Source organism: Bubalus bubalis, chromosome 24 (genome assembly GCF_019923935.1).
Source record: "Bubalus bubalis isolate 160015118507 breed Murrah chromosome 24, NDDB_SH_1, whole genome shotgun sequence".
In the NCBI taxonomy this organism is placed as follows: domain Eukaryota; kingdom Metazoa; phylum Chordata; class Mammalia; order Artiodactyla; family Bovidae; genus Bubalus; species Bubalus bubalis.
Window position 1 is genome coordinate 15,089,933 of NC_059180.1, and position 26,348 is coordinate 15,116,280.

General features: G+C 55.3%; 3 protein-coding genes across 15 annotated transcripts; 2 read left to right on the plus strand and 1 right to left on the minus strand.

Moving 5' to 3' along the window:
* The first annotated feature begins 79 nt into the window (after positions 1 to 79).
* PRSS53 (serine protease 53) lies at positions 80 to 7,083 on the plus strand. 6 transcript variants are annotated; one of them, XM_044936291.2, is made up of 15 exons: positions 80 to 218; positions 923 to 1,009; positions 1,423 to 2,032; positions 2,270 to 2,338; positions 2,979 to 2,999; positions 3,106 to 3,268; positions 3,582 to 3,847; positions 3,986 to 4,140; positions 4,299 to 4,518; positions 4,767 to 4,808; positions 5,301 to 5,451; positions 5,536 to 5,780; positions 5,867 to 6,006; positions 6,208 to 6,436; positions 6,733 to 7,083. In XM_044936291.2, exons 3-15 carry the CDS (start codon positions 1,975 to 1,977, stop codon positions 6,750 to 6,752), a joined length of 1,779 nt encoding a protein of 592 aa, XP_044792226.2. In that variant the 5' UTR covers positions 80 to 218; positions 923 to 1,009; positions 1,423 to 1,974; the 3' UTR covers positions 6,753 to 7,083. The 6 variants fall into 6 exon arrangements, with proteins under 6 accessions (XP_044792226.2, XP_044792228.2, XP_044792227.2 ...); XM_044936293.2 differs by lacking the exon at positions 923 to 1,009 and having other exon boundaries at positions 1,427 to 2,032; XM_044936292.2 differs by lacking the exon at positions 923 to 1,009 and having other exon boundaries at positions 81 to 218.
* Positions 7,008 to 16,569, minus strand: ZNF646 (zinc finger protein 646). Of its 4 annotated transcripts, none has more exons than XM_044936289.2 (3): positions 16,421 to 16,569; positions 8,874 to 14,302; positions 7,008 to 7,622 (listed from the first exon to the last, which is right to left on the minus strand). In XM_044936289.2, exons 2-3 carry the CDS (start codon positions 14,218 to 14,220, stop codon positions 7,501 to 7,503), a joined length of 5,469 nt encoding a protein of 1,822 aa, XP_044792224.2. In that variant the 5' UTR covers positions 14,221 to 14,302; positions 16,421 to 16,569; the 3' UTR covers positions 7,008 to 7,500. The 4 variants fall into 4 exon arrangements, with proteins under 4 accessions (XP_044792224.2, XP_006070467.3, XP_044792223.2 ...); XM_006070405.4 differs by lacking the exon at positions 16,421 to 16,569 and adding an exon at positions 16,170 to 16,308; XM_044936288.2 differs by lacking the exon at positions 16,421 to 16,569 and adding an exon at positions 15,945 to 16,018.
* Positions 16,250 to 26,078, plus strand: ZNF668 (zinc finger protein 668). 5 transcript variants are annotated; one of them, XM_006070401.4, is made up of 4 exons: positions 16,591 to 16,768; positions 21,009 to 21,178; positions 22,962 to 23,630; positions 24,071 to 26,078. In XM_006070401.4, the coding sequence occupies exons 3-4, from the start codon at positions 22,984 to 22,986 to the stop codon at positions 25,281 to 25,283; spliced, it is 1,860 nt and encodes a 619-aa protein (XP_006070463.2). In that variant the 5' UTR covers positions 16,591 to 16,768; positions 21,009 to 21,178; positions 22,962 to 22,983; the 3' UTR covers positions 25,284 to 26,078. The 5 variants fall into 5 exon arrangements, with proteins under 5 accessions (XP_044792225.1, XP_006070463.2, XP_006070461.2 ...); XM_044936290.1 differs by lacking the exons at positions 16,591 to 16,768; positions 21,009 to 21,178 and adding an exon at positions 16,250 to 16,381; XM_006070399.4 differs by lacking the exon at positions 21,009 to 21,178.
* Positions 26,079 to 26,348: the final 270 nt, after the last annotated feature.

Below are 26,348 nucleotides of genomic sequence, written 5' to 3' on the forward strand. Positions count from 1 at the left end.
CTTAGTATTGGGCTTCCCCTGATCTTTTCTCCTCTGGGACTGGAAGATATGAGTCAGAGGGAGAGTGGAGGGCCTGCCTGGGAAGGGTGATTAGTCCCTTCTCCAGTATGTGGAGTCAGCAAAACCTGGGGCGCCATCAGCCCCCACCCCCAGGAAACAGGCTGGCAGCTTGTGCCTGCTACCCACAGAAGCCAGACCTCATCTTCTTGGGCAGCCAGGTATGTGCTTGCAAGGGCGAGCTGACTTTCTGGTTCTGTGCAGACGTGCCTGGAAGTTCTTCCTGTAGTCTAACCTTAACCCCTCCAGCTCCCTTATCTACCACTAGAAGCCAGTCTTGATAGCCCTGGAAGGACAAGGACAGGCTGTGTTTTTGTTTTGTTTTTCCTAATGTATACTAAGTACTTATCCACATGCAAAGCCCTGTTTAAGAACACGACATCTGTCAACTCATTTAATCCCTATAGCAATTGTATGAGGTAGGTATTATTACAGTCATCCCTTGGTATCCATAGGAGATTGGTTCCAAGACCCACCCCACTTCCCAAACCAAAATCCAGGAATGCTCAATTTCCTTATATTAAATGGCGTAGGGAATTCCCTGGCTGTCTAATGGTTAGGACTCCACCCCTTCACTGCTGTGGGGCAGGGTTCAATCTCTAGTCAGGGAACTAACTAAGATCCAACAAGCCATACAGTACACCAAAAAAATAAATTAAATGGTGTAGTATTTGCACATAACATATACACATCTTTCCATATACTTTAAGATATACTTTTAAGTCATCTCTAGATTACTTATAACATCTAATATAAATAGTTGTAAATACAACGTAAATGCTAGGTAACTAGTTACTAGCAAGCAGTGAACTCGAGTTCTGTTTTTTGGAACTTTTCTGGATTTTTTTTTTTTTTTGATTTGCAGTCGGTTGACTCTGCAGATGTGGAATCTGTGGATACAGAGAGCTGACTGTATGTCTTGAGGAGGAGACTTGAAGTTCAGAGAGCCTAAGTAATCAGCCTAAGATCACACAGCTAGTTTGGGGGAGGGGTTAGGAAGCCCCCAGGGCCATATAGCTCCAGTGTCTGTGTTCTTAACCCAAGCCACAGCTGCCTCTTGAGTTGGGGTCATGGTACCTGAAGAATCTGGGCTGGTCTGAGTTAGAAGTCAGAAAGAGAAAAAGGATGCACCCTGAGTATTCTTGCCTCCTGATTGAGTTTTCCAAAATCCAAGGATGCTCAAGCCCCTTAAATGTTGTAGGGAATTCCCTGGTGGTCCAGTGGTTAGGATGCCACACCTTCACTGCCATGGGCCAGGGTTTGATCCCTGGCTGGAGAGCTAAGATCCCACAAGCTGCACAATGCAGCCAAAAAATAAAAATAAAATGGTAGGGGAGGTGGACCCCACATAAACCTGTTTCCCAGGAAGATGGCCGAAAGGCATTGAGATTTGCTAGCTTCAGTCAGCAAGAAGCAGAGAGTCTGACCTCTTGACACCCAGACCGGCACATACTGCCTCTGAAGCAAGATGGGAGAAGGTATGTGAAACCCACTTGGACCCTGGCCTGGGAGAGAGGTGGGAAAGGCCTGCCAACCGTGCTCTTCACCTGTACCAGGTTCCCTGCTGGTAGCAAGTTGACTCTGACAGGCTGCGGTAAAGGCATTTTTACATCAGCTCTGAGCTTTTCAGACAAGGCATGAGGAGCTAACTGTCCAAAGTCATTCACGTGTTAGGGGGATCTGGGATGTGAACCCAGGCAGCGAGGACACGGCTCAGGCCCAGGGAGAGGTGCTGAATAGCCCAGGGTCCCACAGCCACAGCCCCAGAGCTAGAAACTGCTGGCCCTCTTCCAGCCCAGCAAAAGCAATGACACCTGACTCTTAGCAAATTGGGGGTGGGGCAGAGGTGGAGCTAGGGAGACCCAGGTGGCCTCTCTTGAGAACCAGCGCACAGGCGGCAGATTGACCTGGGGCAGCATGAAGCAGAGCTGGAGACTGAAGCTGTTCATCCTGGGAGCCGTGGTCCTCACAGAGGGTGAGTCACCCGGGTTTGAGTGGGGGGGTGATGGTTTGGGGGCTGTCCTCTGCTGGAGCAGCCCCTGAAGCTGGGTGTGTGGGAGGGAGCCTGCCTGGGGAGGGTGACAGTCAGCCTATGGCAAGGTAACTGTGTCCGGGTGTGTGTGTGTGTGTGTTGGGGGGGGGCGGTGTATGTGGCCGCCTGTGTCCAAATGGGTGTGATTTCCTTGGCCTGGATTATAATCTGTGTCTGCAGGAACTGTCATTATGCCTGTGTGTGTACCCTGTGCCCTCGTTGGCCTCTCTCCTTCCACAATGGCTTTAGGCAAGTTCTGGGGCCCTTTGGTCTCAAGTCTCCCCTTCTTTACGTACATCCCATCTCTCCCATGTTCAATGGGTGTGTTTGTGTGTGCCTGTGATCGGGAAGACGCAGGGCAGGGAACCCTTTGATAGAGTCTCTTTCTAAAAAGATGGGGGAGGCCGAGTTGTCAGAAGAGGGGTGGGGTCTCAACTCTTGATGCTCTCCCCAACTTGGACATGACGCAGGCCTCTAATCCTTCCTCTTAGGCCTCCACAGCCCAGGGCACAATTAAACTAATGCTCTCCACAGGCACAGGCTGCTCCCTGACTCAGCGGTGGGGGCAGGAGTTGGGGGTTCTGAAGCCTGGAGGAAGGTTGGCCTGGTCCCAAGCTGAACCCCAGGTCCTGCCACTCAATGCCCAGGAGTGCTGAGCACAGCTGAGAGAGGAGAATTAATGACTGAGTGTACACTCTGAATAGCTTCCAATAAAAGCTGTTTTTTGACCTCATATAAATATTTTCATTCTGGGAGGGGCTGGTAAGGTAGCCACAGACAGAGTCATAGCAAGGACCCAGGCCAGTCCCCCACAAACCTGTCCCCTCCATCAAGTCTGGGCTGGGCAGGTCCCCTCCCCCAAGGCTCACCTGCGTCTCTCTCTTCCCAGGTCTTCAAGCAGCTCAGCATGGTAAGTTCTGGGGCTGTGGGGCCTGGGCCTTACTTGGGTCTGGGTCGTGCTGGGGGTGAGGGCAGGCCAGGGCCCTGCTGTCAGCCTGATTCCTGCCTCTCCACAGCATGCGGGCAGCGAGGCCCTGGTCCCCCTGAGCCTCAGGAGGGCAACACAGTGCCTGGCGAGTGGCCGTGGCAGGCCAGCGTGAGGAGGCAGGGCATCCACATCTGCAGTGGGTCCCTGGTGGCGGACACCTGGGTCCTCACTGCGGCCCACTGCTTTGAAAAGTGAGTCATGTCTGCAGTCAAAAGATTTCTGGCTTTGGGGTGGGTGATTTGTCCCCAAGCCCTGCAAGACTGAGCCTTGCCCCTAGAGTAACAACCATTTATTTAAAACGTGCCACATGCCGGGAACACACTATCAAGTTAATGTCAAACTTGCGTGGTAGAAGTCTTACAAATGTGACAGCTGAGGTTGGGAGGATGGCCCTTATTCAAAGCCACAGTTTTGTGCATCTGTCACCTCCTTGGGCTGTCTCCTATGGTGTCACTGTCTCTGTTGGCACTCAATGTTTGGGTCTTGCCCCTCTCCCCCTTCCAGGGAGGCAATGACAGAACTGAACTCCTGGTCAGTTGTCCTGGGTTCTCTGCAGCATGAAGGTCTGAGCCCAGGGGCTGAGGAGGTGGGGGTAACGGCTCTGCAGCTGCCCAGGGCCTACAACCACTACAGCCAGGGCTCAGACCTGGCCCTCCTCCTACTGGCCCGCCCCGTAGCCCACACACCCCTCTGCTTGCCCCGACCTGCCCATCGCTTCCCCTTTGGGACTTCCTGCTGGGCCACTGGCTGGGATCAGGACACCAATGATGGTAAGTGCTGGCCTGAAACCCAGAGAGGTACTTGGCTTGCCCAAGGTCACACAACCTCAGCTGCTAACTGTTCCCATTCCCAGTCTCCCTTGCTCCTCTGGGCCCAGACTTCGGCCCCAACCCCCTCTCTTTTGCCAGCTCCCAGGACCCTACGGAATCTGCGCCTGCGTCTAATCAGCCGCCCCACGTGTAACTGTCTCTACAACCGCTTGCACCAGCGGTCACTGGCCAGTCCGGCCCGGCCCGGGATGCTGTGTGGGGGTCCCCAGCCTGGGATGCAGGGGCCCTGTCAGGTCTGAGGAGGAGGACAGGGGAAGGGAACAGAAGGGAAGGGGGCCTGCCATAGGCTAGACACTCAATCCACAGGGATGGATGGAAGGGTGGCCCATGGAGGGTGTCCACCCAGGGCTGGGGCTCAGATGTCTGTCTCTGACAACACTGCCTGCTCCAGGGAGATTCCGGCGGTCCTGTGCTGTGCCGTGAACCCGATGGACACTGGATTCAAGCAGGGATCATCAGTTTTGCATCAAGCTGTGCCCGGGAAGACACTCCTGTGCTGCTGACTGATATGGCTGCTCACAGCTCCTGGCTGCAGGCTCGAGCTCAGGGGGCAGCCTTCCTAACCCAGAACCCAGAGACCCCGGAGATTAGTGATGAGGACAGCTGTGTAGGTATGAGCAGTGGGTGTCAGAGTGGGATGCGGGGGAACCTCACCCTGGGCTACATGAAGACTTCTGGGGAGGTGGGAGCCACAGTGGAATAAATTTCAGTTCAGAATAGAAAACTGATTAACGAGGAATCCACACACTGCCACGGGCTAACAAGGGGATTTAAAGGACCCTTTCAGACCAGGATGGGAACAGCTCCATTTATGGCTGAGAGACATAGACACTTCAGAACTTTATGCATTTGGGTTCAGGTAAGAAGAGGAATTTCTGGTACCTGGCTGAAGGTCTCGGGGGTAAGATGCAAATTTCCAAGCAGGGACGCCACAAGATTGGAGAGGGCAGGGTTCTCACTCAGTGGGGCGTAAAATCTGGCGTTAAGTGACTAACATGCAAATGACATGCAAAATAATTCCTGGGAGGAAGCTCTATCTTGATGGTAAGAGAAGCATCAGTGAGCCAGGAGTTCTGGGGCCATTCCAAGCCCAGAGGGGTGCAGACAGGCGGGGTAGATGAATGATGAGTGGGCCACTCCCATGATGCTGGACCATCAGGGTTAAAAGCTTAGGCCCTGCGTTTTGCATCCCAAGTTGGCTACTTGCCTGTGGTTACTGAGCTAGAAAGTTACTGAACCTCTGGAATGTTGGTTACTGTTGGTAATGAAAATAACAAAGATTCAGCTTAAAAGGATAATGTGAGGATATTCGATAGCACACGGGAAACTCTTAGCGCAGGCCTTGCGTGCAGTGAGCATTTAGAGGGCAGATGATGTAATGCATCTGTTTCAGCCTGTGGATCTCTGAGGAGAGAAGGCCCTCAGGCAGGAGCTCCCTCCCCGTGGCCCTGGGACGCCAGGCTGAAGCACCAAGGGAAGCTGACTTGCGGCGGAGCCCTGGTGTCAGAGGAGGTGGTGCTGACTGCTGCCCATTGCTTCATTGGGTGAGCCCTGACTCCCTCGCCCTTGTGCCCCAACTTCTGATGGTGGCCCTGCCACCCAGTGCTGTCAATACCATCCTTGCACAGGCGCCAGACCCCAGAGGAATGGACGGTAGGCCTGGGGGTCGGACCAGAAGAGTCGGGCCTGAAGCAAATCATCCTGCATGGGGCATATACCCATCCAGAGGGGGGCTATGACGTGGCCCTCCTGCTGTTGGCCCAGCCTGTAACCCTGGGCCCCAGCCTGCGGCCCCTCTGCCTGCCCTACTCCGACCACCGTCTGCCTGATGGGGAACGTGGCTGGGTCCTGGGCCTGGCCCACCAAGGAGCAGGTGTGTGGACAGGAGAGGGAGCCCAGCAGCTGGGCATGCAGCCTGGAGGCTGAGGTAGCATCTGGGTTTTCTCCCACACCCTGCAGACACTGACTCCCCTCAGACAGTGCCTGTGACCCTCCTGGGGCCCAGGGCCTGTAGCCGCCTACACGCAGCCCTCGGGAGCAACAGCATTCTGCCAGGGATGGTGTGTACCAGTGTTGTGGGCGAGCCGCCCAGCTGTGAGGTGAGCCCCACTCCCCCTAACGTCACCCCACAGACCCCTCGCCCTCCCACTCACAGCCTGACCTCTCACCTGTAACTCAGCCTTTCCGCCAACTGGTTCCCAAAGAGCCAGACCCCCAGCCCCGGCCCCTCCTGCCCCATGCAGCTGCCTAGGGAGAAGAGGAGGTCAAAAACCAGTGTCCCCTGACCTGACCCCTTTCAGGGCCTGTCGGGGGCACCGCTGGTGCACGAAGTGAGGGGCACATGGTTCCTGGCTGGGCTGCACAGCTTCGGAGATGCCTGCCAAGGCCCCGCAAGACCTGCTGTCTTTGCGGCACTCCCCACCTACGAGAACTGGGTCAGCAGTTTGGACTGGCAGGTCTACTTTGCTAAGGAGCCTGAGCCTGAGCCCAAGCCCGAGCCCGAGCCCGGAAGCTGCGCAGCTAACATGAGTACGTGGCCCTGGGGCCTCCTGCCAACACCTGCCTCCGCAGACCCCTTCTCTGCTGGCCTGGGGCCATCTGTCCCCAGCCAACCAGCTGCAGCGGGTGGAGCCATGGACGGAGTCATGGGGATTCAAGTACTGGCTCTTGTCATTGACTGGTTAGGAGCACACCTCTTAACCTGTGCAGCCCTCACTTTTCAAATCTGTCATAGGGGCTTGGGGCACCTCCTTCCTCTTCCTTTGAGGGAGGGAGGGAAGCTGTGAGCTTGAGACCAACCCCACCCTCCTTCCTCTCCCTGACAGGCCAGCCAGCCCACTGCTGACACGTGGCTCTGGGACGCTGCAGTCACAGCAAGGCAACTCCCATGGAATTGCCTCTCTCCCATCCAGCCCCCCGCCTTTCCCAGGCAGGTCCAACAGCACAGAGGGCTCTGGGAAGGAACCTGCCCTGAAAGCTCCACCCTGCAGGACAGGGAGATGTCACCCGTGGATGCCCCCCACCCAGCTCTGCGGTCCAATGCAGGCATCCCAAGCTTTTCCTATTCTTCATCCCTTCAGATCCAATGACACCAGCCAAGTACTTTGAAAATTTCTTTTTTTGGGGGGAGCAATTTTCCTGTTTTTTTAAACTTAAATAAATTGTTACAAAATAGACTTTAGAAAATAAGTTACAAATTGTAGTAAAAGGCTCCCCGACCACAGGCAACATTTCCACCTGTGGGGGCGCTCTCTGAATCTGCCTCTCCCTGGTGTTGGAATCTGGCTGGTAAGGATGGCCCAGCATCGTGGCCAAGCCGGGCACTGGGTTTCTTGGCGAGACTGGTCATAGGAAAGAACCTGGTGACAAAAGCTGGGGCAAAGGAGGTCCCTCAAGGACAGGACAGTAGGAACATCTCACCCCCTCCTTGGGAAAGAAGCCAGATCTGGGTCCTCTTCGAAGGAGGAGAGGAGAAAAGAGCTGGGGACGCCCAAACTACTCCTGAGCAAAACAAGGAGATCAAGCCTTTCCCTGCAACTCACCCTGACCCCCCCCCCCCGCACCCCATATTCTGATCTTTGGAGACTGGAACTTCAGAGGGAGAAGCTGAGGTCTGTAGGCCACTGGGGTGAAGGGTCCAGGAGTGGGGCCGTGGGGGTGGGTGGAGGCGGCAATGACAAGTCCCCTCTGCCCGCCGCTGGTGCCTTTGAGGTTCCTGGGGAGAGAGAGAGGAAGTGACTGAGAGGGCAAACCCCACAGAGCATGTACCCTGCTCCCTACCCCACAGGCCACACCCCACAGTCCTGTATGCAAATTCCCAATTATTTTCCCAGACCTGGCTAATTAGCTCCTTGCTCATTCCCTTCGGTTCACAAGAAATCTTTTATCCTAAAAGCTACCTTCTCAGCACTCTCAAGGGAATCTCACCACTGTCCCCACCTGCCCTGATGATCCCTGGTCAAGGGGATCATCTACTCTCTCAGGGACACCCACGCACTAGATGGAAGGAGTCTAGAGGAGGTGGAGGGTGAGCCTGCAACTTGCAGAGAGAACGGCCCTCCCATTCCTCCACAAGTCTGGGCAGAGGTGACTTTCCATGAAGATTCCCGATAAAGGACGGGAGATAGGGGCTAATGACTGTTGTTGCCACAGCTGGGCCTGGCTTCAAAGAAACAATTATCTGTGACTCAGTCCTCCAGTTAAAGGTGTGCTGGCAGGCACGGGGGTGTGCAGGTGGAAAGGGTGGTTTGGCTGGATCCCAAAAAGGAAATGCATGGCACAGAGAGAAGGATGAATAAAGGGAAGAAGAGACGTGGACCAACAGGGGTGGGCAAGGGCCAAGGGTCCAGTTTCTAAGAGGAGGGGGAGCAGAGACAAGATACGGGGGAAGGGACAGGGCACTGAGTGCCAACAAGTGGCCTGGTTTCCCCGAACAAGTTGGCATGGAAGCCACAAAGCAGTCCAATCCGGGGGTGCCTCCTATGCCCCGTTCCTCATCCCCAGGATCCTGGCCTACTCTAAGAAAGAGCAGAACTGAGACCATCCTTTTCTCCGGAAATCATTCCTTAACTGGCTGGATCAGAAGGGTTTCCAGAGATATTTATAATAGCCAGATGGTAGCTGGCTACCAGTCCTCCCCAAACAGAAAGACCATCGCTCTTTGGCTTCGGCACAGCAGGGGAGCCCTAGCAGTTGCCTTGGCTCCGTCCCTGCCACCCCACCACTGCACCAACCCAGAATGCTCCCTATATACCTGACTCAAGGGGTCAGATCTCAGCCACCCAAAAGGCAGCATCCTCGACCTAGCTTTCTCCCTATCCTAGCCTGAGCCGCCTCCTGGAATCCCCATGATCCCCTCACTCCTTGCTTTCCTGCCCACCATGGGGCCAGTGTTTACTCTCTATTGTGTGCCCACCTCCTCCAAGACCCTTCAGCCCTCTGCCCAAGCCTGCTGGTGCCCCCGTACCGGAGCTGGCCACCGTCCACTCTTCCTGGTGCTGCTGCTCATGCTGCAGGAAGCTGATGCGACGGCGGAAATGGCGGGGACAGTGGGGGCAGGAGAAGGGCCCCTCCCGGGGCGCGTGGACCCGCCCATGGCCCTCCAGCCGGGCCGCTGTCCGAAAGGCCTTGCCACAGATGCTGCAGCGATGGCGCTTGGGGTCCGTGTGGGTCCTGCCATGGTTCTTAAGGGACAGCAGGTTGGGAAGAAGTTTGGGACAGAGGGAGCAGGGGTAGAGTCCCGTCGTGTGAGCCTTCTGGTGGTTCAACAGGCTACCGGCATGGCGATAGGAACGCCCACACTGGGCACAGCGGAAGGGCCGCTCCTCGTGCACAGCCACCGCGGACTCAACACCCTGGCCTCCATTAGCTCTCCCCACATTCTCACCTGGGGCCCTAGGGGGTTCTGATGGGGCTTTCCCTTGACCAGGGAGTTCCACTTCCTCCTCCTCAGCCCCCGCTTTGGGGCTTCTGGCCTCCACCTGGGGTGACACCTGACTGAGGCCCCTAGCATGAGTCTGCAGGTGGCTGGCAAGTTCATGGTGGGACTCAAAGGCCTCACTACAGTCAGGGCAGGAGAAGGTCTGGGCAGCTATGTGGTTGCAGCTGTGGCTCTTAGTGGCCTCAGGATTCAAGACCTTTTTGGAGCAGAGCAGGCAATAGTGACGGTCAGTCTTGTGGGTGCTGTGGTGGTTCAAGGGGCCCTCTGACTGGCAAATCTTGCCACAATGGCTGCAGGAAAAGGAGTGGCTCTCTGGCTGGGGCTGAGGGCCACAGTCTCCACTGTCCCAGCTGTCCACCGGAGTCAGACTAGGTCCATTGGGCTGGGTGTTGCCAAGGGGACAAGGACTTCTGGGGACACTGTCCCCTGACTCGTCTTCTGGCTTGGTCAGTACATGACCCCCAGAAACCCAACCTCCATCATGATTCACCGGTCCCCGGTCTCCTCGCCACCCATCTGTTTCCCCCATGCCCCAGGACGCTGGCTCTGTGGCTTCTAAACCCGCTGCCCTGATGGGGCTCTGACTTGGCTCTGCTGGCCTTGTGGCTCCATCCTCCAGCTGAGGTCCCGACTCAGTACCACCCAATCTGTCCTCCAGTCCCTGGTCATCAGCCAGATTCCCCTGACCACCCTCTGTGCCGTCTGGGCCTCCCTGACCACCTCTGGTCTCTTCCTCGTGCTCTCGCAGGTGCCGTTCCAGGGACCCTCGGCCAGGGAAGCCCCGCCCGCAGAGGGCGCAGCGCACAGCTGCCCGCCGGGACAGCCCGGCCCGCCGCCGCCGGCTCTCCGAGTGTAGCCTCTGGTGGTCCCTCAGGGCCATGCGGTTGGAGTAGGTCTTGGGGCAGGTGGGACAACTGTACTGGCCTGTCTCATGGCTGCGCCGGTGGTTCAGGAGGCTGCCCGCGTGGCGGTAGTTCCGCCCGCACTGCCCGCAGCGAAAGGGCCGATCTTCCCGGGACAGCTTTCGGGAGCCCCCACCCCCACTGCGTTCCAGGTGGACCCGCTGGTGGCTGGCCAGCTGCTTCCGCAGGCGGAAGGCCTTGCCGCACTCAGCACAGCGGAAACGCCGGGGATCCGCGTGGATGCGCCGGTGGTTCTTGAGGGACATGAGGTTGGAGAAACCTTTGGAACAGGCCTGGCAGCCGAAGTGGCCGGTCTGGTGGCTCTGCCGGTGATTGATGAGGCTGCCAGCATGCTTGTAGGAGCGGCCGCACACCTCGCAGCTGAAGGGCCGCTCAGAGCTGGCTTCTGTCTGGCAGCCCTTCTCCGCTGTCTCCAACCTTGGCTCCATCTCCTCCCCCTTCACAGTCGTCTCCTCCCCCTTCACATTCGTCTCCTCCCAGGCCTCTTCTTTCACTCTCGCCCCCTCCTCCAGGGGCTCCACTTTAAGTTCTTTCTGGAACCTCTCCACTTCGGCCTGCTCGAGGCTCTCCTCTGCCCGAGTTTGGGCTTCACTGCTGCCTTTTGCCTCTGGGACGGGCCCCACCTGGGGCTCCGAGCCTTTGCAGCGCGGGTGGTTTCGCAGGTGATTGCGGTAGGCAGCCAGGTTGGGGTAGCAGCGGGAGCAAACTGGGCAGACAAAGTCCCCGGTCTGGTGGATCTTGCGGTGGTTCACCAGGCTGCCCCCATGCCGATAGGTCTTGCCGCACTGGTTGCAGCGGAAGGGGCGGGGCTGGGTCTCCAGAGAACCCTCCTCACGCTGCCGGCAAAGGCTGTCTGCAAGCGTGGCACCTACACCCTCACCCAGCTTTGCATCCCCACCCTCTGCAGGGAGAGAGGTCACCCTGCCCTCAAAGACACCATCTGCCACCACCACCGTGGCATCACCTGACTCTGCTGGGTGATGCATGAGACTGGGAACCTCGTCAGTGGTGTTCCCGGAATTCCGGCTTTGGTGGTGACGCTCCAGGCTCCCCAGGTCATCGTAGGTCTGACCACAGCAGCCACAAATGTGGCCATACCCAGCGCCATCCAGCGCTTCCATCTCCCGCTGGAGCTGATTCAGCAGCTCGGCTTCTGAGAGCTGCAGTGGGGGGCTGTGGGTGGAAATTGCCCCTGCAGCTCCTTCCTCCTCCCCCTCCTCTTCCGAGCCCTCAGTCATGCCAGAGTCATGAGCCTGGCGCCGGTGAAGCCTGTAGCCAGCCCGCCCAGGGAAGATCATGCCACAGAGGCAACAGAGGAAAGGCTGGGTTGAGACGGCCTCCCCGGGCCCATGGTTCTGGAAGTGGCTGCGCAGGGCAGGCAGGGAGTCAAATTCCTTTGGGCAGAGGGAGCACTGATAGATGCCCGGCGGGTGGCAGGGCCGGTGGTTCAGCAGGCCGGTGGCGTGGGGGAAAGAATGTCCACAGTCAGAACACGTGTGGGAGATTTCAGCCGGCCAGGCAGCAGAGCTGGCAGAGTGGCAAGGGGAGCTGGGCTGGCCAGGGGCTGGTTTCTGGTCTTCCTCCACCCCAGGGAGGCCATCACAGAAGTGAGTACCATTGCTTTCCTCAGCGCCTGGGATGTCCACGTTGTCAAGGAAACTGGCCTCCATCCTTTCCAGTCCTTCCTCAGCGCCTTGGCTCTCTTTATCACCCTGGAAACAGGCCTCATTCCTCTCAATCCCACAGTTGTCCCTTTCGGCTGCAGCCTGCAAACAGCCCCCACTGCTTTCCATGCTGCCTTCGGCTCCACTCGGGCTTGCCCTGGAAGAGTCTCGGGGACAGCCCAGACCCTCACTGTCCGCTGGCTCCGGGGCCCAGTTCCCATCTGATGGGGGTTTGGCTTCTCCCCCGCCGCCGGCACTGCCAGCCCGCCTCCGGTGCCGCCTGCTCCGTCGTCGACTGTGGCGACGCAAGTGGTTCTTCATGGCAGCCATGGTGTGGAAATGCTTGGCACAGGCCCCACAACTGAAGTCTCCCGTTTGGTGGGTCTGCCGGTGGTTGATAAGGCTGCCTGAGTGGCGATAGCTCTTGCCACAGTCTCGGCAAGCAAACACCCGAGGAGGTGACTCCTTGGCTTCGGTCCTGCTCTGTGCCCCTTCCCCGTGGGTCCGCCTGTGATGTTCAAGGCTCTCAGAATCTTCAAAGAGCATCCCACACACGCTACATATCTGTGGTGTGGTCCGATCTGCTGCTGAGGGGACAGCAGGGGCCCCCTCTTCATGTTTGCACCCAGGCCCTTGATCCGAAAGTAGAGCTGTCTTTGGCCCCACTGGGTCAGGTGGGAGTTCCACCTTGAGGTGGCTGGGGGGACCCTCGGCCCCTGGGCCTGTGCTGCGGCGAGCAGCCTTGCAGTGTACCCGCACATGGTTGCGCAGGGCCATGAGGTTGGGGTACTTGCGGGGACAGAGAGAACACTGATACTCTCCTGTCCGATGGCTGTGGCGGTGGTTCACTAGGCTCCCCCGGTGCCGGTAAGCCCGACCGCACTCATTGCACTTATAGGGGCGGTGGTCTAAGGTGGTGGTGGGGGCCTCTGTTTCTTTGTGGGTGGACTCAGCCAGAGGCAGGGGAGCTGGCAGCACTGATGGCTGCCCATCCTCTCCAGCTCCTTGCCGGGGCCTGTGATGAGCCCGCACATGGTTTTTGAGGGCAGCTGCATTGAACAGCTGCTTCGAACAGATGGAGCAGGGGTAGACACCTGTCTGGTGGCTCTTGCGATGGTTGATGAGGCTCCCAGCATGGCGGTAGGTACGGCCACAGTCCCCACAGCGGAAAGGCCGGTACTCTTCCAGGCCGATGTCTTCCAGCTCCCCAGATGTGCTCAGCTCCCCTGAGCCATTCAGCATCTGTGTCCCAGGGAGCTGGTCCTGGCTGCTCTCATCTGTGTGCCCGTTGGTGGTGGGCATCCCTTTCTCTTCCCACGGCCGCTCCTGACTTTCACCCTCATGGGACTGCTGGTGTTCCAGCAGCTCTCGGGGGAGCCGGAAGGCACGGGGGCAGTGGGGACACTGGTAAGGCCGATACTGGGCATGGAGTCTGGAGTGATTCTTCAGAGCCATGAGATTAGAGAACTCCTTGAAGCAGATGGCACAAGGGTAGACACCCAGGGTGTGGCTCTGGCGGTGGTTGGTGAGGCTCCCAGCATGCTTGTAGGTCTTGCCACATTGACTGCACTTGTACCGCCGCTCCTCCTCAGCAGGAGGGGACTGGGTGGGCTCCTGGCCCCCGGTAAAATTCACTACTGATTCAGCCAGATATTGTTCCAAATTGCTAAGGAGACTGCTGGCTGGGGTAGGGAGTGGAGTGTCTCTGGCAGAGTTGGTGGTGGGACCCCAGCCCTCTACACCCTCCTCAGGATCAGGCTGGCTTTCCCAGCCTTCTCTTTGTCTGGTGGGAGGATCTTCCCACGTGCCCAGAGTTGCCCTAGGGTCTGGCCCAGACTCACAGCCAGATGTCTCTTCGCTATGTTTTTTCTGGTTTTCCCAGCCTTCCCCAGGGCCAAGCCTCTGGGTCCAGGAGTCAGTGGACACTGTCTCCCCCTGGAGGCATGGAGTGGCTTCCTTGGGGCGGGGAGGCCTGCGCCTCCGACGGCCTTCAGGAGCATGAGTCCTCATGTGGCTCTTGAGCGCCATGGGGTTGGTGAAGTCCTTGCCACAGGTGGTACAGGGGAAAAGGCCAGTCTCGTGGGTCCGGCGGTGATTGACCAGGCTCCCTGGGTGACGATAGCCCCGCCCACACTGCTGACAGCGGTAGGGCCGAGGGATGCTGTCGGCCTCGCTGCCCTGGCTGGAAGATGGATGGAGCAGTTCTCGGTGCCGTGACAGTTCTGGGAGGCTAGGAAAGTGGCGCTGACAGTCAGAGCAGCTGAGTGAGGTGGGCGTGTCCTCCATGGGGCAGTGTGGCAGAAACCTGGAGGTTCAGGAAGAGCAGGCAAATGGCAGCAGCATCTTCCTCTGATGGAGGGTCCAAGGCCTAGGAAAAGGGGGCAGTGGTCAGAAGGAAGGCGTGAATTAACTTTGCCTCTTGATATTATGAGCAACAAGTTCATCAGAGGTCACAGAGTTACCCCCAAGTAGCAATGCTCAGAGACCTGCTCTCTACTAGATCTATTCTGGAAATACCATTTAAAATTTCTCTGAATACAGGTTCCCCAAATATGAAAGCTCCCCTAGGCCTAACTCATCTCTACAAGTATATATAAGGAAACTAACATCTAAAGAATTGCATTCCATCTCTAATCACAAACATATTATCCTGCCTTCAGACCAAGTCCCAAAAATCTTACTGTCCCTAATCCTCTACTCTCTATAATTTTGAAACAAACAACCTATCTTACATGACATCTTAAAAGGAAACTTGTACCTCTCTTAGGACCTTCAATAAGATAAGTCCAATCCTCTATCTTTCACTCCTCAGCTAAATAGAGTAGCTTAGAGGCACTGAAAGGGGCTTCCCTGGTGGCTCAGACAGTAAAGAATCTGCCTGCAATGCAGGAGACCCAGGTTCAATTCCTAGGTCAGGAAGATCCCTGGAAAAGGGAATGGCAACCCACTCTAGTATCCCTGCCTGGAGAATCCCATGCAGAGAAGTATGGTTGGCTACAGTCCATAGGGTCACAAAGTCGGACAAAACTGAGCAACTCTCATAGAGAGGCACTGAAAAAGCAGCCTCTTTCTCCAATAGACAGCCTAGGACCTGAGAAGTGAGGTTAGAGGCCTCCTACAGAGAAAAGGGCTGATTTGTTCCCCCTTCTGCCCTATTCCTTTCAGGGTCACAAAATCTCCTTTCTGAAAGACTCTCTTGGGTTACCCGGATTCCAAACCATCTTCTATCTTGGAAATTCCATCTCCTTTCTGGTACTTTGCCCCTTACCTTTTTCTTTCCCATTATTTATCACTTTTCTCTCTCCATCCCTTCTCATTTTTCCTTCTACCTTCTCTCTTAATATTGATGACAACAGCTACCCGTACAACCTAAGCAATACCATGTGCTAGGCCCTGTGCTAAATAAAGAAAATTCGTTGTGTCACCTAATTCTCACAACTCATTACAATGCCTCTATTATTCCAGTTGACACACGAGGAAGCCCATTCACTCAATCTTCTTTCCAAAGCCCTTACTCCATAGCAAGCCCCCGTGCCTCCTACATCACCTTGGCCTTCTCTGACTCGGACTCTTCCCCCTCGCCGGGAGCCCCAATACAACTCCTATCTCCGACTTTAAACCTCCTTGCTGAACCTGCTCCCAGAATTCTCACTTCTCACAAAGCCCCTTCGCTCAAGAGTCTCCTCTCCGAATCAACTACCAAAGAGGTCCTCTCGCCTCATTCATCTCTTCAGCCAGTTTTCTCTTAGGACCCCTACCTCACACCGGTGGCCCCTTCTCGTTCCCGCCGCGGGTGCGTCCGTTGGGGACCGCGAACGGGAGTGCGCCTGCGCAATGGGACCCTCACCCTAACTGCAGCCGCGCGCCCCAAAGTGTGGTTGTGCGAGGACTCTCGCGCTCCCACACACGCACACTCTGCAAGGGCTCAAGGAAGTGGAAGAGGAGGGAAAGAGGGAAAGGAGAGGGGGAAAGGAAGGAGGTAGAGGAAAAAGGGCGCAGCTGGCACTAACCAGCCGTCTATCGCCCAGCTCCGCGGACACTTCCTATTGTTACTAGGAAACAGGAAGTGTCCTAGCCTCAAAAGCTTCCCCACGAAACTTCCGCCTTAAAAATCCTTCTGACCCGCCTCCAAGCAGCGGTTATACACACACATTTCCGGTGCTAGGAGAGAGGCAACTAACGCGCGACTCCGACCCCGCCCACGTAGGTCAAAGAGCTCGTTGTTCTGCACTAACCTTAGCCACACTTCCGGCAAGATCCGCTAAAATCGTTCCGGTGCATATTGACTGAGCGCAGAAGAGGGGGAAAAAACGTTCTGCAGCCCTGACCCCAGTACTTGGGCGACACTTATCGTGGGGCTCCCTGAAAAACTTCTCAAGCCAGATGGAGGGAGCGTCACTTACTGCTTTCTATTAAGGGAAATGTTGTGGAATATAAGCGGATTTAGGTACTACAAATCTTGGGCATGGCCTTTCTGTCCTCCCACCTTCCAATTCACGGTGATCTAGCGCCACGCTAGCAATAGTCGGTGCATCCCGTAAACCTATTCCCGTGTCCCTTGTCATTAGCACCCAGAGAGACCCCTTGCAAGGTGTTTCTCCGCCACCTTCTCTTGGGGCTGCTCCGGTGAACTTTGTCTTCCTCCCTTGCTGGGAAAACTCTCTCTCACTTCCGCTCGCCGGCCCCGCCTCCTGTCGCTCCCCTTCTTCCCTCCCCCCAACCCCCCCCCCCCCTCCGCTGGGTCCTAGCGCCTGCCCCTCCCTGGCAGAGTCCCGGGCTCTGTCGGTGAGAGGAGCTGCAGCTGACGCCACGGAGCCAGCCCAACTCTCTTCAGGTAGGAAACGCCGGCGGGAAGATGCAGAGATCCCTGGGCAGCCCCAGTGGAGACGGAATCCGAGCAGGCCTCAGTTTCCCTTTGGGTGCCCAGGGCGGATGGGGTTGGCCTGGCCCGAGCGGTGCGGGCGGGGCGGGAGGAGTGCGGCCTCGGGAGGGCGCGGACGGGCTCCAGGCCCAGCGGGTCCTAGAACCCGCCGGCTGTCCCGGCGGGCCGGCAGCGGCAGATGCCTGGGCTTAGGCGGCACGGCTGCCCGCGTAGTGCCGTGCGGACCCGAGGGTCCTAGAGCCCGCCATGTTGCGGGCTTTTGTCCCAGGCGCGCAGCCCGCCTAGCACGGTCCCTGGCGCCGGCGGCCCCCCCGCCCCGGTCGAGGTCCTGGCCGCCCCTCCCGCGGTCCTAGAGAACGCCATCTTGCAGGCCTTTGTCCAGGGTCTGGCCTTCGGTCCATTCATTTGTTCATTCTGTCATTCTTCGTTCACCTTTTTGCTGTGTTCCCCGAGGCCACGTTTTCCCAGGGCATTTCCTGAGAAGAGCGAGCCCAGGGCCCTGCCATGTGGGGTTGTCTGTCTGGCAGAGGCGCCGACACGTAGACAGTTGCAGGAGCAAGAAGCGCAGGGTTTCCGCAGTTCTTGGCTCTAACGCCCTTAAAACTCCCACATGCCTTAGAGACCCCATTTTACCGATGAGGAAACTGAGGCCCAGAGCGCCATGGCGCTCTTACCTCTACTGCCTGTTAAGTCTTCCTGAGGACATTGGGGAAGCAGGTATTTGAAGAATGCAAAAAGAGCTTTCCCACTGGAGAAAGCAGAGGGAACTGCAGATGGAGATGGATTTAGGTGGGGAAGTTTGAGAATTGTAACCGGAGCTGAAGTCGCTGTCGGGAGGGGCACACTGCCGCTAGAGGTGAGGCCGGAAAAGTGGGTTGGGATTACATTGTGGACTGACGAGATTGGATGCCTAGGAGACGATTAGCTCTCATCTCTGCGTGGTTCACAGTTCCCCATCTGCCATCTCACCGGATCCCTCATGGCCTGTGAGGCCTTTTGGTGACTACTTGTTTAGACGTCTGGAGACTGAGGTCTGAGAACATTAAAAAAGTGGCTCTGCACTGTCCCTGCCCGCAGGGTTCTAGCTTAAACTCGGAATTAAATCTCTGGATCCCTGGCGATAAGAATCTGTTCAGGCAGCAGGAAGTCATCCCCCTCCTAAATCCAGTAGTAAACAAAGATAAGGCTCCCACACCAGAGCAGTGAATCCACTGGGATATTTGGACCTTGTGAACTTGGAAAGGCAGAGAAATTCAGTACAAACTCCTGTTATGGGGGAGGTGGAAGCTAGAGACCTGGGTTCAGATACTGTCTCAGAGGTTGATCTGTTCAGTTTGTTTTGGGGCACCAAGCATGGTTCTATTTGTAGAGGGTACAAAATAAAGGTACCTAGCTCTGTGCCAGCCTAAATGCTTGCGCTAGAGACAGAGAATTAACAACTGAACCATAAGATGTGTAAGTGCTAGCAAAGCAATAATCAGGGGACAGAGCAGAAGTTTGGGAGGCAGACCTGGCTTTGAGTATGGGCTGTGACCATGACTTATTACTTCCCTTCCGTGTGCCTCAGTATCCTTGTCTGTAAAATGGGGGAAAATGGGGAAAACACTACTTAACATAGTCTGTTCAGTATATAACAGACTGTTATATATAACAGACTATATATATGTAACAGTATATATAACAGTATATAACATTATATAACAGACTGTTATATAACAGACTCTACCAAGTCTGACTGTAACCAAAACAAACAAACAAATGATAGCAGACTGGGGGCACAATGGAAGTTTATTTCTCATGGTTCTGGAGGTTTAGGTGTCCGAGATCAAGATGCTGGCTGATTCAGATCCTAGTGAGACCTCCTTTCTAGGATTATATATGTGACCACCTTCTAAGTTCTCACATGACCCTTTCTTCCATGCCTGCAGATATTCATTCATAACAAAATGAATAACAAATTCATAACAAAACTCCTAGGCAGTCGTGAAGCTTAGCTTGAGTAGTACACATAAAATGCTTAGAATGATACCTGGCCCTTGGTAAATTTGCAAGAAATGTTATCCAGATGAACAACAGGAAGGAGATTAAAGAGGAGGGGAACAAAGAGTGATTAGCAGGGATGCAGATAGCACTAAGAAAGGTGGTCAGGGACTTCCCTGGTGGCTAAGACTGTCCTCCCAATGCAGGGGATCCGGGTTCGATCCCTGGTCGGGGAACTAGATTCCACATGCCGCAGCTAAGAGTGCAAATGCCACAACTAAAGATCCTGCATGCCACATATAACACCTGGTGCAGCCAAGTAAACTTAAAAAAAAAAATTTTTTTTAAGTGTCAGGAAAACCCTCTTTAAGGAGGTGACAGGGAGCTGAGACCCAAATGGAAGCAAAGAGGTAGCTACACAAAGATCCTTGGGGAATAGTGTTTCTAGCAGTGGACATGGTTAGTGTGAAGTCTCTGATATTGGAAGGAATTTAGGTCTTTGAGGGTGGAAAGGGGGGAACCTGTGTAGGTGGAGCCTAGTGAGCCAAGGAGAGGGGAGTGGGAGATGGGATAGGCAGGACTTAGGTAGTTCAGGGCCTTGCCGGCCATGGTCTTTGTCTTGGGAGCCCTGGAAGGTCTCATGGTTTGGCTAATAAACCTTAAGTAAATGAAGAACACTAGAGAAAGAGCCCAGCCCAGTTCAGTTCAGTTCAGTCGCTCAGTTGTGTCCGACTCTTTGCGACCCCATGGACTGCAGCCTGCCAGGCCTCCCTGTCCATCACCAACTCCCAGAGTTTACTCAGACTCATGTCCACTGAGTTGGTGATGCCATCCCACCATCTCATCCTCTGTCATCCCCTTCTCCTGCCTTCAATCTTTCCCAGCATCAAGGTCTTTTCAAATGAGTCAGCCCTTTGCATCAGGTGCGAAGAATAGCAGAGAAAGAGCCAGCCCAGGGACCTGCAGATTTGGGTTTGAGTCTGGGCTCCTTGACTAGCTATGTGTCATTGGGTAAGTTTTTTCGCTTATGGAGGCCTTAATCTCCACATCTGGGGAAAAAAAAAAAATGTTAAAAATGCCTCTCTTCTGGAAGCTTCTGAAGATACATGGATGTGTCTTTGGTTCTTAAATGTTAAATGTTAGTTGGGATGACCTAGAAAACATTTAGAGTAGGTTTATGAATCCTACCCCCTGTTCCCTGGCTGATTATTCTCATGCAGGGAGCTCGTAGAGTCATCACTGTAGGGAGTGGTGGGTGGAAGAGTCCTCTGTGAACAGAAAAGGGAGGAGCTGATGGTGGGGTTTCAGACAGGGCCTAGCCTACCTGGCTGTGCTCTGTTGCTGGAGCTGATGTCTTCTGGGACTTGCCTGGTGCTCCCCTCCCATTTTCCCTGGGAAGTGCCTCAGGACAGGTTTACCCCTCCAGCTACCTGGTTCCTGGCTCAGAGGGGGAGATTCAGGCTCAAAGCTCAGAACCCCCGGGTCCAGCCCTCTGAGAGGGAGACAGAAACATAATGGGGGCTGGCTCTGGTCTCCAGGCAATTCTACAGGGATGTGAAAAGACCAAGGTGTAACCTGAGCTCAGAGTTCTGGTCCCCACGGGGTTGGCCCAAGCAGCAGACAAGTCTGGGAGGGCCCAACAACCCAAGGCAAATTAAACACCTGGATTTCAAGTCTGCTTCATGAGTTATTAGCTATGTGATCATGGATTAATCACTAACCTTCTTGGAACCTCAGTTTTGTTTTTAATAAATTTTATTTATTTTATTTTTGGCTGTGCTGGGTCTTTGTTGCTGTGCACTGGCTTTCTCCAGTTGCCGCAACTGGGGGCTACTCTCTAGTTGCGGTGCTCGGGCTTCTCATTGAGGTGGCTTCTCTTGTTGCAGGGCACAGGATCAATAGCTGTGGCGCACAGGCTTAGTTGATCTGAGCATGTGGGATCCTCCCAGGTTGGGGATCGAACCCATGTCCCCTGCATTGGCAGGTGGATTCTTAACCACTGGACCACAGGGAAGTCTAGAACCTCAGTTTATTCATCTGTAAAATGAGAATAAATAATCCTGATCTCAGAAAGCTATGAGAGAATAAGGTAGCACATGCAGCAAAGTGTCTGGCTCTGATAAGATTCAGTAATTGAGGGTAGTAATTATTATCTCATTGAGCCCTGCCCAACCCAGTGAAGTAAGTCCTGTTATTACCCCTCTTTTTTCAGATGAGAAAAATTGAAGTCCTGGAGCAGGAAGTACATTGCTCAGGGTCAATGTACAGCTAGGAAGCGAGCAAGCGAAGATTCAAAGCCAGGCAGTTTGACTTTGGAGACTGCACTTAACCACAAAGCTACATTGTTTCTCTGGACCTCAGTCCCTTATCTGAGAAAGAAGGGTAATGATAGAACTTATCTCCTGGTGCCCATGTGAAGTTCAAATGAGTTAATGCATGTAAAGAGTTTAGGATATTGTTTGTTATTTAGCAGGCGCTCTGTACATGTAAGCTCTTATTTTTATTAAGGAGACTGTTCAGACTGTCCAGAAATGATCGGGAAGGGAGGTTGTGAGAGCCTCATCCCAGGATAAGCAGATCCCCTGAAAACTGTAGGTGGGATTCAGCACTGGGGAAGGTGGGGCCTCAAGCCCTTAACTCACCTTCCAGTCCTAGGATTTAGTGGGAAAAGTATGAAAACCAAGCTGGGGGTGGAACAGAGCTATGTAGGATGGGGGCCAAAAACCAACGGGAGATGCAGGATGAGCTTCCTTTGGGAAGTAAGGCTCCAAAAGGAAGGATTGGTGAGATCCATAACAGCCAGGAAGGACCCGGGAACTTGTGTGGTGTGATGGAAGCCATGGGAAGTTCCTGAGTAGGGGACCGAGCATTACATGGCACCTTAGGGAGAAGACTCTGGCTGCCTGTGCACACTAGACTGTGTATGTAGGGGACAGGAACTGAGGCAGGGCCACTAGGCAGAAGGATGCTGATTCTAAAGATGCACCCCTTGCCACTCACCCTCAGGGACTCCTGCATCCTCCCTGGGTCATAAATTAAAGCCACCAATCCATGAGGTATACGGATGAGGAAACAGGCCCAGAAAGGAGAATCCTGACCTCCCACCTCCCGGTCCACCTTCTGGACACACCTGACTCCCCTCCCCTCTCCATAGCATTGTCCTCCTCACCCCACCCCCCACCCTGGCTGCCCCCAGCAGCTGCTGCAAGCACTCCTTAAGTGGATCTGCTATAATCCTCTTCCCTTCATCCCCCAGGGAGGATGAGCTGGTGTTAAGACTAATGTAGCCATTAATCCTATTTCCTCCCAGCCATGATCCCCAGAAGCAGCTGGGTGGAGGGTGTCTGAACTCTGAATGGAAAAAAAAGGGGCTGTGACTACAGCCGGGTGTCCCAGGAGGCCAGGCTAGAGCAGATACATTGAGTAGGAGACAGAGGCTTTTAAGTTCTGCTAGCAATGACTCAAGCCGCTTGGAGAGTGTCTGAGCTCCCCATTACCAGAGTTATGGGAGCAAGAACCAAAGGGCCATTCCAGAACAGAGGGTGGACCAGGATTCCTATCTGGGGTGGAGTATCTTACAGCTGTGCAAGGCCAGAATTCTGTGTGAACAGTTGTTGCCTCTGAGAGCTAACCAACCAGAAGGGAAAGACAAAATACACATGCTGGGGACCTACCTTCCAGACAGATGATGCCAATCACCACATTTAGCCCGCTGGCTCTGCCCTCCTCTGGATCCTTGTCTGTCTTTCCTGAGCACTTAGAGACCTTCAGGCCAGACTCACATCTGGGTAGCCTCCATGCCTGCAGCCTGGCACAGGTCTTGGACGCTGAGGTCAAGAACGTGAAGATGGTGAGATGGACCAAGCCTGGGGCTTCTGGGAATGCCACAGGGCTTGGAGAAGCCCAGAAGCTGGGGAGAGAAGTGCCAGTGAACATTTGGATGATCCCAGCTTCCCCTCTCAGCTCCTCTGAGGTCACCTAGTCCAGCCCCTTTCATCAGTGAACGGACCAGAGGGGCAACAGGAGCACAGAGACAGAAAGGATATGCACCCGGGTAGGACATGCAGATAAGAGTTCCTTCTGAGGCCTCAGAGGGCTTTAGTGAGGAGAGAGCCCTTGGAGAATTCGGAAAGGGGTGTGGCTCCTAACTTTGCTTCTCTTGCAGAGAAGATCTGCCCATCGAGGCCATGGAGGTAGAGTCTCCGGAGGACCGGTCCCCAGCCCCGGGCTACAAGCGCTCTGGCCGCCGCTATAAGTGCCTGTCCTGTACCAAGACGTTTCCAAATGCACCCCGGGCGGCACGCCATGCTGCCACGCACGGGCCTGCAGACTGCACTGAGGAGATGGCCGAAGCGAAGCTGAAGCCAGAGACAGACCCCAAAGCGGAAGATGCCAGCGGGGACAAGGTGTCAGGTGCAGCGGCCAAGCCTCGGCCCTATGCTTGCCCGCTGTGCCCCAAGGCCTACAAAACAGCACCAGAGCTGCGCAGCCACGGGCGCAGCCACACGGGCGAGAAGCCCTTCCCTTGCCCCGAATGCGGCCGCCGCTTCATGCAACCGGTGTGCCTGCGCGTGCACCTGGCCTCGCACGCTGGCGAGCTGCCCTTCCGCTGTGCGCACTGCCCCAAGGCCTACGGCGCACTCTCCAAGCTAAAGATCCACCAGCGTGGTCACACGGGCGAGAGGCCCTACACCTGCGCCGACTGTGGCAAGAGCTTCGCTGACCCCTCGGTGTTCCGCAAACACCGGCGCACGCACGCAGGGCTGCGACCCTACAGCTGTGAGCGCTGTGGCAAGGCCTATGCCGAACTCAAGGACCTTCGCAACCATGAACGGTGAGGGAGGTGGACTGGGTGGGGGCAGCTGGAAGGGGTTGGGAAGAGTGCACCAATAGGGTACAGACGTTGAGTCCCAGAGAGCGGAAGGAACCAATGGGAAGGCGAGTGAGGCAGATCTATGGGAGCTGGAGGGTGAATCTGGGATCTGATTAGCCTGGGTTCCTAGCGTGCAGGAAAGGGGGCGGGGCTTGAAGTTGGGCTGCTCCTAGGGTCCTTTGGTCCAGTGCAAGAGGTGCGAATGGGGTCAGGTCTGTTGCATGCAGTGACGAATCTGGAACCTATACCTGTCCTGAAGGCTTTTTACTCTGGGGTACAGCGCTGTGGCCCATAGACCAAGGCCCCGGAGAGGTTAGGGGGCCCTAACTTACAGTGCAGACAGGCAGCGGGGGTCAGGCGATGGGCTGCCACCTTCACACTGGGTCTCTGCACTCCCACAGGTCCCACACCGGCGAGCGCCCCTTCCTCTGTTCAGAGTGCGGGAAGAGCTTCTCCCGCTCTTCCTCGCTGACTTGCCACCAGCGCATCCACGCGGCGCAGAAGCCCTACCGCTGTCCAGCCTGTGGCAAGGGGTTTACGCAGCTCAGTTCCTACCAGAGCCACGAGCGCACGCACTCGGGCGAGAAGCCCTTCCTGTGCCCGCGCTGTGGCCGCATGTTCTCCGACCCCTCAAGCTTCCGGCGCCACCAGCGGGCACACGAGGGCGTGAAGCCCTACCGCTGCGAGAAGTGCGGCAAGGACTTTCGGCAGCCGGCCGACCTGGCCATGCATCGGCGGGTGCACACGGGCGACCGACCGTTCAAGTGCCTGCAGTGTGACAAGACATTCGTGGCATCCTGGGACCTCAAGCGGCACGCGCTGGTGCACTCGGGCCAGCGGCCATTCCGCTGTGAGGAGTGCGGGCGAGCCTTCGCCGAGCGAGCCAGCCTTACTAAGCACAGCCGGGTGCACTCGGGTGAGCGCCCCTTCCACTGCAATGCCTGCGGAAAGTCCTTCGTGGTCTCATCCAGCCTAAGGAAGCACGAGCGGACCCATCGAAGCAGCGAGGCCACAGGGGCTCCCCCGCAACAGGAGCTGGTGGTGGGGCTGGCACTACCGGTCAGCATGGCTGGCGAGGGCCCAGCCGCCCCAGCATCAGGGGCGGCGCTCGGAGACCCTCCAGCTGGGCTGCTGGGGCTGCCCTCGGAATCGGGTGGTGTGATGGCTACCCAGTGGCAAGTGGTGGGCATGACGGTGGAGCACGTGGAGTGCCAAGATGCAGGGGTTGGTGAGGCTCCTGGTCCCTTGGGGGCGGCAGGTGAGGTGAGGGGTGAGGAGGTGGATGAGAAACCACCCCAGTTTGTGTGCCGGGAGTGCAAGGAGACGTTCTCCACGCTGACATTGCTGCGACGGCATGAGCGCTTACACCCAGAGCTCCGGCCCTTCCACTGTACCCAGTGCGGCAAGAGCTTCTCAGACCGGGCTGGGCTGCGCAAGCACAGCCGCACCCACAGCTCTGTGCGCCCCTACACCTGCCCCCACTGCCCCAAGGCCTTCTTGAGTGCCAGCGACCTGCGCAAGCATGAACGCACCCACCCTGTGCCCATTGGAACCCCCACGCCCCTCGAGCCCCTCGTGGCTTTACTAGGAATGCCTGAAGAGGGACCAGCCTGAGGTCCAGGTCCCCTCTGCCACACTCCTGGGAACCCTGCCCCTATGAGGTGCTTCCCAAACCCCCCTTTGCCCCAGATCACTCTTAGACTTCAGATCCATCTCTGTGCCCAGGCAGCTAGCTCATCCTGACAAAGCTGGGGACAGTGGTGGCTGGTAGCAGTTGGCAGGAGACCTGGCTCGCTCCAAGCACCACTCATTAAAGCATTCACTTGACACTGGGTTGTCTTCTGTGTTCTGGTTGCGGGTAAGTAACAGAGGAGTTTGGGCACCTGATAAGGTTTAGTGGAGATCCCTGGACTGACAAGTTAGAAACTAGAAGGGTCTTTGGGTGCATTGTTTTCTCTAAATATGTTTTCAGAATATCTTGTGATGAAGGGTTCCAGGGTCAAGTGAGTACCGGGAATTCCTGTACCTTCTTGGGAATTCTTGGTGATCAAAGTATATTAAAGTCATTGATAAGTCCTGCAATGAACAAATCTGTTTAGCTTTCTTTAGCCCATACTTATTTAACCTTTTACTGAGAGTTCTACTTCTGTCTTTTTACAGATAATAAACTGAGGCCAAAGTTATTATATTTCCTGTAAATTACAATAACAGACTAGAAAATATACTTGGAGTCCCATTCTCAATAACAACAAAACCCATAAACTACAAAGAAATAAAGCTCACACAAAAAACATACAAATCCTACATGAAGAAAATGGCATCTCTATCCTGAAGGATATAAGACCTAACTGAATGAAGATATACCATGTACCTGAATGGAAAGATACTATTAAAAGCTGTTGATTCTCAGTTTAATTTTTAAGTTCATTGCCATTCAATAGGATATTTTTAACAGAACTTGAAAATCCTAAATTCCTGTGCAATATATATTTTTAAAAACAGTGGAGGTGATGTATTTAACACTAAAGTAATTTTTCAAAGACTAAAAATGGAAAAACAAAAATGAGGCCCTACAGTGTAAACTGGTACAGCCTCTTGGAAAGATGATTTGATGTTTATCAAAAGTTAAATGCTTTGTGATGTATGTGATCATTATGCTGTACACCTTAAACACAGTGC

Coding starts and splice junctions, on each gene's coding strand:
- PRSS53 (XM_044936291.2), top strand. CDS start 1,975: ATGAAGCAGAGCTGGAGACTGAAGCTGTTCATCCTGGGAGCCGTGGTC. Junction 3,000..3,105: donor TCTTCAAGCAGCTCAGCATG/GTAAGTTCTGGG, acceptor GCCTCTCCACAG/CATGCGGGCAGCGAGGCCCT. Junction 4,519..4,766: donor TGATGAGGACAGCTGTGTAG/GTATGAGCAGTG, acceptor ATTTGGGTTCAG/GTAAGAAGAGGAATTTCTGG.
- ZNF646 (XM_044936289.2), bottom strand. CDS start 14,220: ATGGAGGACACGCCCACCTCACTCAGCTGCTCTGACTGTCAGCGCCAC. Junction 7,623..8,873: donor GTGGACGGTGGCCAGCTCCG/GTACGGGGGCAC, acceptor CTCTCTCCCCAG/GAACCTCAAAGGCACCAGCG.
- ZNF668 (XM_044936290.1), top strand. CDS start 16,356: ATGTTGTGGAATATAAGCGGATTTAG. Junction 16,382..22,961: donor TGGAATATAAGCGGATTTAG/GTACTACAAATC, acceptor CTTCTCTTGCAG/AGAAGATCTGCCCATCGAGG. Junction 23,631..24,070: donor GACCTTCGCAACCATGAACG/GTGAGGGAGGTG, acceptor GCACTCCCACAG/GTCCCACACCGGCGAGCGCC.